The 14,944-nt window shown below is 43.9% G+C and overlaps 1 protein-coding gene across 7 annotated transcripts in view; it reads left to right on the forward strand.

The window, feature by feature from the left end:
- ppp3cca (protein phosphatase 3, catalytic subunit, gamma isozyme, a) overlaps positions 1–14,944 on the forward strand; it is a 72,954-nt gene that overhangs the window by 54,387 nt on the left and 3,623 nt on the right. For 2 of the 7 annotated variants that reach the window (XM_024417899.2, XM_024417901.2), the window contains exons 7-13: positions 2,173–2,250; positions 3,936–4,030; positions 4,740–4,865; positions 5,095–5,172; positions 5,670–5,760; positions 7,613–7,710; positions 13,279–13,305. In XM_024417899.2, the coding sequence (XP_024273667.1) occupies positions 2,173–2,250; positions 3,936–4,030; positions 4,740–4,865; positions 5,095–5,172; positions 5,670–5,760; positions 7,613–7,710; positions 13,279–13,305 (593 nt within the window). The remainder of the gene's footprint in view (positions 1–2,172; positions 2,251–3,935; positions 4,031–4,739; positions 4,866–5,094; positions 5,173–5,669; positions 5,761–7,612; positions 7,711–13,278; positions 13,306–14,944) is intronic. The other 5 variants (XM_024417900.2, XM_024417903.2, XM_024417902.2 and 2 more) reach the window with 5 other exon arrangements.

Here is a 14,944-nt window from a genome sequence, read left to right on the forward strand (position 1 = left end):
GTATAGGCCCCTGCACTGTCCAGTTTGGGAGTGTACTGTAAGGTATTGACCCTAGGAAGCGCCAGTCCATTGCCTCCCTAGCAGTACTAGCATTCAGAATTTTTTTCCACATTTTATGTTACAGCCTTATTCTAAAATTGATTTCAAAAATCCTCATTAATCTACGCACAATACCCTTAATGACAAAGCAAAAACTGGTTTTTAGAATTTTTTCCAATGTATTCAAAATAAAAAACTATCACATTTACATATGTATTCAGACCCTTTACTCAGTACTTTGTTGAAACACCTTTGGCAACGATTACAGCCTCGAGACTTCTTGGGTATGACGCTACAAGCTTGTCACACCTGTATTTGGAGAATTTCTCCCATTCATCTCTGCAGATCCCCTCAAGCTCTGTCAGGTTGGAGGGGGAGCAGCTATTTTCAGGTCTCTCCAGAGATGTTCGATCGGGTTCAAGTCCGTGCTCAGAGACTTGTTCCGAATCCACTCCTGCGTTGTCTTGACTGCGTGCTTAGGGTTGTTGTTCTGTTGGAAGGTAAACCTCCCCCAGTCTGAGGTCCGGAGTGCTCTGGAACAAGGTTCTCTCTGTACTTTGCCTTGGTCATCTTTCCCTTGATCCTGATTAGTCTCCCAGACCCTGTCGCTGTAAAACATCCCCACAGCATGACACTGCCAACACCATGCTTCACCGTAGGGATGGTATTGGTCAGGTGATGAGTGGTGCCTGGTTTCCTCCAGGCATGACACTTGGTTTCATCAGACCAAATAATCTTGTTTTCCACGGTCTGAGTCATGTCGGTGCCTTCTGGCAAACTCCAAGTCCGCTGTCCTGTGCCTTTTACTGAGGAGTGGCTTCCGTCTGGCTACTCTACCATAAAGGCCTGATTGGTGGAGTGCTGCAGAGAGGGTTGTCCTTCTGGAAGGAGCTCTGTCAGAGTGACCATAGGGTTCTTGGTCACCTCACCGACCAAGGCTCTTCTTCCCCAATTGCTCAGTTTAGCCTGGCGTCCAGCTCTAGGAAGAGTTGACGGTTCCAAGCTTCTTCAATTTAAGAATGATTGAGGCTTCTATGTTCTTGGGGACCTTCAATGCTGCAGAAATGTTTTTGTGCCATTCCCCAGATCTGTGCCTCGACACAATCCTGTCTCTGAGGTTTACAGACAATTCCTTCCACCTCATGGCTTGGTTTTTGCTTTGATGTGCACTGTCTGTCAAGTGTGGGACCTTATATAGACAGGTGTGTGCCTTTCCAAATCTTGTCCAATCAATTGAATTTATCACAGGTGGACTCCAATCAAGTTGTAGAAACAACTCAAGGATGATCATTGGAAACAGGATGCACCTGAACTCAATTTCGAGTCTCATGGCAAGGGTCTGAATACTTATGTAAAGAAGGTATTTCAGTTTTTTTAAACCTTTTTGCTTTGTCAGTATGCGGCATTGTGTGTAGATTGATGAGGGGAAAAAATAGTATTTAGTCCGTTTTAGAATAAGGCTGTAATGTAACAAAAGTGAATGAGTCTGAATACTTTCCGAATGCACTGTATATCTCTTTCCGCTGTTGATGGGTTTTTGCCACGCTAACTAAATGCAGGTGTCCGGCTAATTGCCCGAGCAGTCTTTGATGAGAGGTGGAGTAGGCTGGTGGGGTCATTGTAGAAACCCAAGTAAAAGCCGGTCAGCCACATAGATGGGCTGCTTCCCAAATGGCACCTTATTGCCTATATAGTGCACTACCTTCGGCTATGGCCCATAGAGCTCTGATCAAGGAAATACACTGTTTAGGGAATAGGGTGCCATTTGGGATTCACATCAGGTCTGCTCTCCTGTGGCTGTGGCCTACTGGCTGCCTCTGGAGCAGCTATAAGAGTCCATAAATACCACAGCCCTCCTTGGCACTGTTCTGCTCTGGCCTCAGTGGTTCAATTAAACCCTCCCTACCTCCCAGGCCAGAGGGCAAGATACTGACAGGAATTCCAAATGTATTTCCAAAAGTAAAGAACAGCCAGAAAATGCTTCTATGCTTCTTCTGGCCACACGCTGTTCCTCAAAGAATTTCGGTCATATCTCACACTACATGGCTGCCAAGACTGACTGTGAGGTCCAGCTTTAACCTCACTCCACTGGCTGTTCTAATTGGCTGTTTTTCTCTCTCTCTTGCCTTGCAGTTACCCGGCAGTATGTGACTTTTTGATAAATAATAACTTGCTGTCGGTAATTAGAGCACACGAAGCACAGGATGCAGGGTAAGTTTCACTGTTTACAGAGTAATACATTTAACCGTATAACGGATTTTTATTTAAAGGGAGGCGGAAAAAATAATAATAATATAAAAAAATTTATAAGTTGTACCCCTTGTAATAATAATATTAAACAATCTTAGGACAACACCTAGTGACCTCAAGAGATTTGAGCCTTTTGGTATTGCAGTGACTGGAGGGGCAGGGAATAGAACATGGGATGCTGTCTGTGAAAGGCAAAGACCCTACACATCGCACCAATAGGGTAAATCTAATTGGTGGGAATTATAAAGTAGCTCATATAGCGAGCATCGCTACAGTGCCCTTTCCGAACGGGCGACACGTCCCCGCGCTTTGACTACTCGGCACCCTAGTACGTCCTGGCCGTGTGTTCCGATACCCTCACGGCCGTCTTCCCACCTCTGCACCAATTTAGCAAACGGCGTGGCAGGGAATCAAAACCGGGTCAAAGGCCAGAGGGTAAACCCTCTTGGTGGGAATTGTAACGCTGCTCATATAGCGAGGATCATGATAGTATAATGGTTTTGGAATGACAGATCCACTAACCCAGTTTTAGTCACAGATGCATAGATCTACCATTTTTAATAATTGATGTGCTGCTGATAGCAGTCTACTAAACTAATTAGACGTATTCTTACTATACTGAACTGCTTCAGTTTCTGCTTGAACTATTTAGCTTGAGTTCTACACGTCTCCCACTACCATACAAATAAGACGGCTGAAGCAAGCGCACACCTTTTTCTTCAGCGAATGTAGTTATTCTGTAGTGGTTCCCCTAACCACGCAGGTAGCCTAGTGGTTAGAGGGTTGGGCCAGTAACTGAAATGTTGCTAGATCGAATCCCCGCGCTGACGAGGTAAAAATCTGTCGTTCTGCCCCTGAACAAGGCAGTTAACCCACTGTTCCTAGGCCGTCATTGTAAATACGAATTTGTTCTTAACTGACTTGCCTAGTTAAATAAAGGTTAAATAAAAAAATAATTGAACTGCCTCCTAGCAAGAGACCATTGTGTGACTATTAGCAGAAATAAAGGCTATTGCGCACCCGATTTGATACCAAGCATCATGATATCATTCTGCAAGGTAGGCCTACATTTAATTGGCATGTTTTTGTTTTTTTAAGGGTAACCTTTAGAATGGACTGTTTTGGCATGCTTTTCCATATTGCAGATTTTATAGGGCCCTATATATACTGTATCTTACCTAAGAAAGGTTTACCTCAGGCTGACTTCTGGCATCTATTGGTGCAATGTTCCATAAATGTCCAAATCAACTTAAAGTATCTACAAAATACATTTTTTTGCAGCGACAATAATCTGTAAGGCTACAGCTAACATGTTTTCCTTTTACCGTTTGCGATTCACAAATGATTTGATTCACCTCGATTGAACAGAACCCTATTACAATGGCAAAGCGAATCATTTGATTTCTCAAAAATAATTGTTTAAAAGAATCGATTCATATTAATTAAATTAATCGCTATATATATATATATATATATATATATACACACTTTTTTTTTTTTTTTTTTTTTTTTTACTATTTTGAGAAATGTGAAGCAGCACATCTGTTGTACAGTGCATTACATTTGTATGGCCTTACAAAAAAAAATGTTGCTCTCTCTTCACCATTTTATTTCTCAAACTAAGGTAATTTTGTCTCTCTTCCCAGGTATCGGATGTACAGAAAAAGCCAGACTACAGGCTTTCCTTCATTAATTACAATCTTCTCAGCACCAAATTACCTAGATGTGTACAACAACAAAGGTGTGTGTACTCTTTATATCAAGACTCTGATGGGTTATATGCATAGTGTAGTACGTGCCTTTGTTCTGTTGTAAAGAGCCATTTTCTGTTTACCATCAAACGTCACGTTCGAGTGAGGCGCGTATCCCTCCATCAAAAATCTCTGTAACAGGATAGCTAACGTTGATGTCGGGACCTTGACAAACGTCCAGTGAGTGAGTGAAGACAATGAAAACATGCAAGACTGGTGGCTATAGCTATGTTCAACAAGTATACTATTCTTCTGGCTTTATCTAGCTCTGTTTGTGATGTTTTACTTTGCGTTGCTGGCTTGCTATGTAATCAACCCTTTTGACGATGATAACCATCTGATTACGTGTTTGTTGACTTGCACGAGATGAATTTGAAGTTGCATGTGATCGTATCCTCCTTCCATGTAAACAAACTTTCTGATACACACGTGTGGGCAACTATTCATGACCGGGCCGGGAAATGGGTCTATAGCTGTTGTCTGCTGGCTGGCATACAACCACGGGGGTCAGGTTTCACAAATCTGGGATTTTGATTCCCGTCCCTCTGACCTTTCTGCCCCTCCAGGTCCACTTGGGCTGTCCCCAAAATATGACAACAATTGGCTGGTATTGTTTGTCAGTGATACATTTTAGTCTTGTTAGTCAGAATGGCTAACTTGATCATTCTTTTGTTCTTTACATCTCACTCCAACTTCCAGCTGCTGTATTAAAGTATGAGAACAATGTGATGAACATTCGGCAGTTCAACTGCTCCCCCCACCCCTACTGGCTGCCCAACTTCATGGACGTCTTCACCTGGTCTCTGCCCTTTGTCGGAGAGAAAGGTATGTATGTGCTCCCTGTCCATATCGGTGTTTTTGTCAGAGTTAAGAATGTGCCAGTAGAATTCCAGGAATGAGCATTGGAAAATTCTAGCATGAGAGGGGTGTGTTTTGGTGCTAAAAATGCAACTACAAAAAAACAGTACTAGGTCTGCACCCTAAAAGATGTAGCAAAGAGCGTTTTGGTGGTGGTGCTAGCTGAGTTGTGGTGGTACCTCCCTTCTCCGCACAGTGACAGAGATGCTGGTGAATGTGCTGAACATCTGCTCAGATGATGAACTCATGTCAGAAGGAGATGACCTGTGTGAAGGTAAGAGGAACAGCCAGGATTTAATGAGGCACGTTAAGACCCCCGCACGCACCCCTCCTAACTCCACATTATCACTAGTGTTAAGAAGGTAAAGCTGGTAGCTTCATTTTTCATGACAGCTGGTTCATCCACAGCATGTCATAATAGCTCTGTCAGACAACCACACACAGTCACATGTCTGGAGTTCATCAAGAACATCTCAGGAGTCACTAGAGATCTGATGGAGCTCAACTCGACATTCCACTGTACGCTCCTCTCCTTTACTCCTCTCCCCTCCGCTCCCTCTCCTCCGCTCCCTCTCCTCCTCTTCCTCCTGTTCCCCTCTACTTCCTTCCCTTTCTCCTATTTACTTTCCTTTCTTCCCTCTGTTCCCTTACTTTTCTCATTTTTTTCCCACCTTCCTCTGCTCTATGATGTTCACAGACTATTTAAAGCAGTAGAACGCATTATAATGCCCAACCAAATGCTTAGAATATTTTATTGTTGTATTTTATGAGAAGATGGTGGAATCCCAGCAGTGCGCAAGGAGGTGATCCGGAACAAGATCCGAGCCATCGGGAAAATGGCCAGAGTCTTCTCTGTTCTCAGGTGAAAAAGCCTTTCGCTCTCTCTGTCTCGTCATCACACACGACAGCATAAAGGCTGACCTAAATGGCACACTATTCCCTATGTAGTGCACTGCATTTGACCAGGGTCCATAGGGCTCTGGTCAAAAGTTGTGCACTATACAGGGAATAGGTTGCCATTTTGGACTCAACCATACTGAAAAGGGAAAGTCAGACTTGGAGTGAATGGAGCAGAGAGGGGTGGGAATAGACTGGAGTCTCTATTTTTAGTTGAGACTAGAATGAGTCTAGTTTATGAAATGAGTGAAGTCAATTTGAAAGTGCACAATGACTTTGTGTTTAAAAACACAGTGCCGCTTTTCGATAAGGATAAATGAGCAGGCAACAGTGAGTCACGAGGCAGCACACGGTGAGGCTGCATAATGCCATTAGACATGATTCCAGATTAATGCTGTCTCTGTGATTTAGCCTGCCACACAACTGCAATGGGGAAAGGGAGATATGTAGATCAGCACAGAGATCCTAGAATTCAAGTTTGTTCTAGAAGTAGGCCTATTTCTATATAGAGCAGTTTGTCTTTCACAGTGGCCCATATACAGAGATATCATGGGATGCTGCAGCTGCTACAGCTCTGTATGAGCTGAAATTATGAGTGTTTTAACATATGTAAACTCAGCAAATAAAGAAACGTCCCCTCGCTGTCAACTGCGTTTATTATCAGCAAACTTAACATGTGTAAATATTTGTATGAACATAAGATTCAACAACTGGGACATAAACTGAACAGGTTCCACAGACATGTGACTAACAGAAATGGAATAATGTGTCCCTGAACAAAGGGGGGGTCAAAATCAACCGTAACAGTCAGTATCTGGTGTGGCCACCAGCTGTATTAAGTACTGCAGTGCATCTCCTCCTCATGGACTGCACCAGATTTTCCAGTTCTTGCTGTGACATGTTACCCCACTCTTCCACCAAGGCACCTGCAAGTTCCTGGACATTTCTGGGGGGGGTGGCCCTAGCCCTCACCCTCACCCAAATCCGACCATCATGCCTGGTGAGACAAAACCATGACTCGTCTGTGAAGAGCACTTTTTGCCAGTCCTGTCTGGTCCAGCGACGGTGGGTTTGTGCCCATAGGCAACGTTGTTGCCGAGGATGTCTGATGAGGACCTGCCTTACAACAGGCCTACAAGCCCTCAGTCCAGCCTCTCTCAGCCTATTGCAGACAGTCTGAGCACTGATGGAGGGGATTGTGTGTTCCTGGTGTAACTCAGGTTGTTGTTGTTGCCATCCTGTACCTGTCCCGCAGGTGTGATGTCCGCATGTACCGATCCTGTGCAGGTGTTGTTACATGTGGTCTGCCACTGCGAGGACGATCAGCTGTCCGTCCTGTCGCCCTGTAGCGCGGTCTTAGGCGTCTCACAGTACGGACATTGCAATTTATTGCCCTGGCCACATCTGCAGTCCTCATGCCTCCTTACAGCATGCCTAAGGCACGTTCACGCAGATGAGCAGGGACCCTGGGCATCTTTCTTCTGGTGTTTTTCAGAGTCAGTAGAAGGCTTCTTTAGTGTCCTCTATGTTTTCATAACAGTTACCTTAATTGCCAACCGTCTGTAAGCTGTTAGTGTCTTAACGACTGTTACACAGGTGCATGTTCATTAATTGTTTATGGTTCATTGAACAAGCATAGGAAACGGTGTTTAAACCTTTTTCAAATAAGATCTGTGAAGTTACTTGGATTTTTACGAATTGTCTTTGAAAGACGGGGTCCTGAAAAAGGGATGTTTCTTTTTTTGCTGAGTTTAGTTACTGAAAGCTTTGTTAGATCTCTAAGGTGTTTGTGTCTCTCGCTCCCTCTCTTTCTTCAGGGAGGAGAGTGAGAGTGTGCTGACACTCAAAGGACTGACCCCCACTGGGTCGCTGCCTCTAGGAGTGTTGTCAGGGGGCAAAGAGACCTTGCATACCGGTACGTGTCTCTCTCCCCCTTCCTCACCCCCTCAAACTCCCCTCTCCTCCCGTACCCTGCTGTCTCTGTCTTTCTCTCTCTCTCTGAAGCCCCCCTGTCCCCCATGCCCTACCCCCACAGAGGACCTTGGGGTGTCATTTAACACTGCCGTTCTCCCTGCGCTAACAACACAGGCTTAGCCCAACCGCTCGGTAAACTGAAGGATGTACGCTTCACTGAACGTTTTTCAATTTTTACATTTCATTATGGAAAACAAATCATAGACCCTGCTCCTCTGTGTTCCGTTTTCAATTATGCAGTCGAGAGGGAAACTATCACTGCCACTGAAGCCTACATATGGGACGCAGCCTTTGTCTGTTTGGGGCTCTGTGTCAAGCCAGCTGTCCGCTTTGGGTAGTAGTCTTGAAAACCCGACCCGAGGCAACAGAGAATGGTTTCAATGACTCTCTTGGCATAGAGGAACTACGTCACTGCCTAAAATACACTGCCTTTTAGTTAAGGTAGCTGATGTGCCATCTAGTCAAATGGCTACCCAGCAGTTCACTATAAGATCTATTCAGCGCATGTGACAAATTTGATTTAATGCGAACTAGCCACTTAATGCACTCGTTAAAAAAGAACTTCTTTGTTCTCCATCTTGCTAGCTATTATTTAGTATTTTATTAAAGCCGATAAAGTAATAACGAAGGCAGTGTCGTAGTTCTTCTTTGCCAAAAGTCATTGAAACCAGACCCTAGCCACTGTGTTGCCTAGGGCCAGGTTTTTGAGACTAGTTGGGTAGAAGGTTAGGGAGACTGAGCTGTGGGCGGGCGGGCGGTTGGAGGGGGGCTGGACCAAAGTGGCCTGTCACTGATGTGGTCAACCAGCCCAGCCAGCTGGGGGAATGCACACACACGGCGCAGGAGGACCTGGTCTGTCAGCAGGGAGGAGAGAAGGGAATGCTGGGGGTTGGGGGCTGGTCTCCTCCCAGGCGAGGCAGAGGTGTAGCGAATAGAGTTAGAGCTGTGAGCATTCGGACGGAAACCACATGACATGACCTTTACCAGAATGCCATTGTCTGTATGCGTCCCAAATGGCATCCTATTCACAATAGAGTGTACGACTTTTGACTAGAGCCCTATAGGCAATGGTCAAAGGTATTGCACTGTATATAGAATAGGGTGCCATTTAGGGGACGCACCCTGTGTCTGTCAGTCCCTCCAGTCAGATGTGTGTTCTGGTTCATTACATCCCGTTTGTTGTTTCTCTTCACTGCTTCCTAGCAGTACTCTAGTGACATTTTAGGGATACGCTGTCCAGTTTTGACTGCAGTGCTCTTTAAAAACATGCCGCGCCAAATTAAGAAGGGAAATGCCTTAGCCTAGCTATTTCTATTCCACTCCTTCGAAGATGTTTTATTGTCACACACACCGGATAGCTGCATCGAAATTGCCTTGCTCAAGAGTACACCAATCGATTTTTATTTTTTTTAATTATTATTATTAATATTATTTTTTATTTTTTTTAAATGTATTTGTATTTCATTTTTTTACATTTCACATTGTCAGCTTGGGTATTAGAACCAGCGACTTTTCTGTTACTGATTTTGAGGGATGCATTTTTTGAGGGACTAATTGTTTGTTAAATCAATTTGCGGGGGCCACCCGAGTGGCGCAGCAGTCTAAGGCACTGCATCGCAGTGCTTGAGGCATCACTAAAGACCAGAGTTCGATCCTAGGCTGTGTCACAGCTGGCCGTGATTGGGAGACCCATGAGGCGGCACACAATTGGCCCAGCGTCGTCCGGGTTAGGAGAGGGTTTGGCAGACAGAGATGTCCTTGTCCCATCGCGTTCTAGCGACTCCTGTGGCGGGCTGGGCGCATGCACGCTGACACGGTCGCCAGGTGCACGGTGTTTCCTCCGACACGTTGGTACGGCTGGCTTCCGGGTTAAGCAGGCATGTAAAGAAGAAGTGCGGCTTGGCTTGTTCGTGTTTCAGAGGACGCACCGCTCTCGACCTTCGCCTCTCCCAAGAGTTGCAGCGATGGGACAAGCCTGTAACTACCAATTAGATACCACGAAATTGGGGCGGGGAAAAGGGATGTCTTGCGGGCCGGGTTGCGGTGCCCGGCGGGCCGTACTTTGCCCCCCGCCCCTGCTCTATCTGCTAGGCTACCCGCTGCCTGAATGACTATAACAAATGAAAGATGGTCTTATAGCTAGATTCATGACCAGTTATTCTGTGAGTGACACCAGTAGCAAAGCACCTCATTAAGAACAACTCAAATAGAAAGATTAAATCTGTCATCTCACCACAGTTCTCATCTGTCTTCATCACATCCTTTTGAAAACTGAGCCTAAACACACTTCATTATGACAATGTGAGACGTAGTGAGCTGCCTTTATTGACTTCACAGGAAATCAGTTCCCTTCTCCTCCCAGCAGACTTCATTTGATTTCATTTCATTTGATTTGATTGATTTGGTTCCCATAACAAGATCCAGAATAACCCTATATAAAGGCCGGTGTGTGCTCACTGCGCAGCAAAATCCCCCTCATCTCTTTGTCCGCCCACATCTAAGCCCCAATGGCTCTTTAACGCCAGCAAGCACCATCTTAAGGACTCCAGCAGGTATCTCTCACTCTAGGTGTGTCCTTAATTACACTCTATTCCCAATAGTGGACTTCTTTTGACCAGAGTCCTATGGGCTCTAAAGGAATAAAGTGCCATTAAGGATGCAGATGATTTTATCACACTTGAAACAGTTTGAGGTGTATTTGAATTGTACGGTCTCTCTGTAAGTAGCCTTTAGAAGCATTTATAACACGTGTAGATGCGGCAGGTAGCCTGGCGGTTAGGAGCGTTGGGCCAGTAACCGAAAGGTTGCTGGATTGAATCCCAGAGCCGACAAGGAAAAATCTCATTCTGCACTTGAGCAAGGCAATTAGCCCTTATTGCTCCAGGATCGCCGTCAATAATGTCTGATCCCTGGCCGTGACCCCACTCTCCGAGGATGTCTCAGGGGGAGTGGGATATGCAAGATAAACATTTCCATTTCACACCTGTACAGGTTACCCACTTGTACATACAGTGAAACAGAGCTATACAGTCAGTGGTGTAAAGTACGACTTAAGTCGTTTTTTTTGGTATCTGTACATTACTTTACTATTTATTTTTTACAACTTTTACCTCACTACATTCCTAAAGAAAAGAATGTACTTTTTACTCCATACAGTTTCCCTGACACCTAAAATGACTCGATAGGTTTTGAATGATTAGCAGGACAGGAAAATGGTTTAATTCACACACTTATCAAGAGAACATCCCTGGTCGTCCCTACTGCCTCTCATCTGGCGGACTCACTAAACACAAATGCTTTGTTTGTAAATTATGTCTGAGTGTTGGAGTGTGCCCCTAGCTATCTGTAAAAAAGAAGGAAAAAAAGAAAATTGTGCCTTCTGTTTTGCTTAATATAAAGAATTTGAAATTATTTTATCAATTATATTTACTTTTGATAATTAAGTATATTTAAAACCAAATACTTTTAGACTTTTACTCAAGTAGTGATTTACTAGGTGACTTTTACTTGAGTAATTTTTTATGAGTGTCTTTCTCAAGTATGACAATTGGTACTTTTTCCACCACTATACACAGTGCATTTGGAAAGTATTCAGACCCCTTGACTTTTTCCACTTATTGTTACGTTAAAGCCTCATTCTAAAATAGATTTTTTTTTAAAGTTTCCTCGAACAGTACCCCATAATGACAAAGTGAAAACAGGTTTTTTGACATTTTTGCAAATGTATAAAAAATTATACAAATGTTAATTAAGTATTCAGACACTTTGCTATGAGATTTTAAATTGATCTCAGGTGCATCCTGTTTCCATTGATCATCCTTGATGTTTTTACAACTTGATTGGAGTCCATCTGTGGTAAATTTCAATTGATTGGACAGGCACACACCTGTCTATATATATATATATATTTTTTTTTAACCTTTATTTAACCAGGCAAGTCAGTTAAGAACACATTCTTATTTTCAATGACGGCCTGGGAACAGTGGGTTAACTGCCTGTTCAGGGGCAGAACGACAGATTTGTACCTTGTCAGCTCGGGGGTTTGAACTTGCAACTTTCCGGTTCCTAGTCCAACGCTCTAACCACTAGGCTACGCTGCCGCCCCAGGTCCTACAGTTGACAGTGCATGCCAGAGGTCGAAGGAATTGTCTGTAGATCTCAGAGACAGGATTGTGTTGAGGCACAGATCTGGGGAAGGGTTCCCAAAAATGTCTGAAGAATTGAAGGTCCCCAAGGACACAGTGGCCTCCATCATTCTTAAATGGAAGAAATTTGGAACCACCAAGACTCTTCCTAGAGCTTGCATGCTCGGCCAAACGGAGGAATCAGGGGAGAAGGGCTTTGGTCAGGGAGGTGACCAAGAACCCAATGGTCACTCTGACAGAGCTCCAGAGTTCCTCTGTGGAGATGGTAGAACCTTTCAGAGGGACAACCATCTCTGCAGCACTCCACCAATCAGGTCTTTATGGTAGAGTGGCCAGATGGAAGCCACTACTCAGTAAAAGGCACATGACAGCCTGCTTGGAGTTTGCCAAAGGGCACCTAAAGACTCTCAGACCATGAGAAACAAGATTCTCTGGTCTGATGAAACCAAGATTGGCCTGAATGCCAAGTGTCATGTCTTTAGGACACCTGGCACCATCCCTACAGTGAAGCATGATGGTGGCAGCATCATGCTGTGGGGATGTGTTTCAGCCACAGGGACTGAGAAACTCGTCAGGATCAAGGAAAATATATACGGAGCAAAGTACAGAGAGATCCTTGATGAAAACCTGCTCTAGAGTGCTCAGGGACTCAGACTGGGGCAAAGGTTCACCTTCCAACAGGACAATGACCCAAAGCACACAGCCAAGACTACGCAGGGGTGGCTTTGGGACATGTCTCTGAATTGCCCAGCCAGAGCCCAGACTTGAACCCAATCAAACTTCAAACACCTGACAGAGCTTGAGAGGATCTGCAGAGAAGAATTGGAAAAACTCACCAAATACAGGTGTGCCAAGCTTGCAGCGTCATACTCAAGAAGACTTGGGTGTAATCACTGCCAAAGGTGCTTCAACAAAGTACAGAGTAAAGGGTCTGAATACTTCTGTGAATGTAATATATCATTTTGTTTTTTGCTAAATTTTCTAAAAACTTGTTTTTGCTTTGTCATTATGGGATATTGCGTGTATAGATTGATGAGGGGGAAAAAATATTCAATCAATTTTAGAACAAGGCTGTAACGTAACAAAATGTGGAAAAAGTCAAGGGGTCTGAATACTTTCCGAATACACTGTAAGCGCAACCTAATTCTATATTATTATTATTATTATACCGCCTATGTTTGTCAGGGATGTTTTTCTCCTGCCTGCCTGTGTTTTCTCTGATCGTGATGTTGATAATGGGGGGGATCTCGTCTATGATTGGTTGTTTTGGATGATTCGGACTGTCTGTTCTGTGGTTGATGATCTCTGGTTCTCTGCATTGATGACTCACTTTTCTCCTCTCACCACTACTCACATTTACATAGCCGCCGCTGAGGCAGCGGAGGCAAAAGGTACGCAAGCGGTCCCCGGATCCCTCCCTCAGTGTGTTGTTACTTTTAACCCTTCCAACAGGGCCCTCATTCTTTATGCACCCCTGTTGTCTTTTTAAATGTTCATTTTGTTATTGTTGTACATTCACTGTGTGTGATTTGTGAGTTTTGCCATGGATTGGTGTACTTCACTTTGCATAATTGCTGCTCTTGCATTACCAGTTCCTGCTACTACTGTACATGCATGATAGGACTCAAATGCAGTGGGCACTCCATTTAGCAGGAAGGACTTTAGCTTGAACCTCTACAGGCACTGTATAGTTACATTGTTCCTGGGTCCTAATTACACTATGTTGACCATTGATAACATAAGGGCAAAGCCTAAACACAGTCTTCACAGATAGGCTACAGATATAGATACCGATACAGAGAGTCAGGCATTTGGCCTAACAGTGACATGTTGAGAAACAGAGACTTGTTAACAAACAGCTGTAGGCAGAGGTCACATGGGTGGGAGCTAGATTCCTTGCCACTGCTGCAGGCAGCTCGTCCCTGAGCAAAGCCAGCTAAGACTCTGCTAGCCTAGGGAGCACCTCCTTCCTCCTCCTGGCTATCCAGGGATATATTCAGGGTCTAATCCTGTTACGCTGCTTGGCTGTTGCTACTCTGTCACTGTCTGCTTCTGTTGGCATGTTACTGTTCTAGCATTCAGATACACTCTTTGATCGCATACACATTTGGAGTAGTAATAGGTCGTTTGGTTTCTGTCCAAATATATTTTGTTGATGTCAGAGCATGTTTAATAGCAGGGGTGTCAAACTCATCTTGGCCCGGGGCCCACATTCGGTCTTCAACGAGGTTCCGGAGGGCCGCACTGAAAGTTTATTTCCTCTCTGTCAAAATTTTCTGAAGAAAGTCCTCTAGCCATGGATTTTAGAATTTCCGATGCTCCCTGACTGTCTGACTTTCATTTAGGTGATTATTAGCGAGCTGGACATGGTCAAGAAACTGTATGAATGTAGTTAAATTATTGTCAATCTTTTACTCAAACCACCCGCGGGCCGGATTGGGGAGACCCCTGATTTATAGCCACCTATTAAAGCTGCAATATGTAACTTTTTGGGCAAGTTGACCAAATTCACATAAAAATGTGAGTTATGGATCTGTCATTGAAAGCAAGTCTAAGAAGTGGTAGATCTGTTCTAGGTGACCTATATCTAGGCTTCCAGATTATTATTTTTTTTGCGTGTTTTACCTTCGGTTTTGTACATCAGCTGAAAATACTATATTTTTGTTTATGGAAGAGATATTTCACAACAGTTCAGATGGTACAATGATTCTCTACAATATACTTGCTTGTTTTGCCACCAAATGGAAATTAGGCGACTACTAGAATTTGAGCAATTTCTGCGTAGTGCACCTTCAACTACAACTAATGTTTGCCTTGCAATGATACATTTCTCATTAACAAACCAACTAACTTAAGATGTTATTTAAAATTGCAGATCTGTTTTCTATGAGTGCAGTGTCATTGATCACATTCTCCTATTGTCAACTGTAAAAACGTCCATATTTTCCTCTTATTCTAAATGTTTGCCTTATTGATTTTGTTGTTGTTGTTGAATAGTTACTTACAGTATATCTCTCGTTTGCCCATGTT

Source organism: Oncorhynchus tshawytscha, linkage group LG04, assembly GCF_018296145.1.
Source record: "Oncorhynchus tshawytscha isolate Ot180627B linkage group LG04, Otsh_v2.0, whole genome shotgun sequence".
Taxonomy (NCBI): domain Eukaryota; kingdom Metazoa; phylum Chordata; class Actinopteri; order Salmoniformes; family Salmonidae; genus Oncorhynchus; species Oncorhynchus tshawytscha.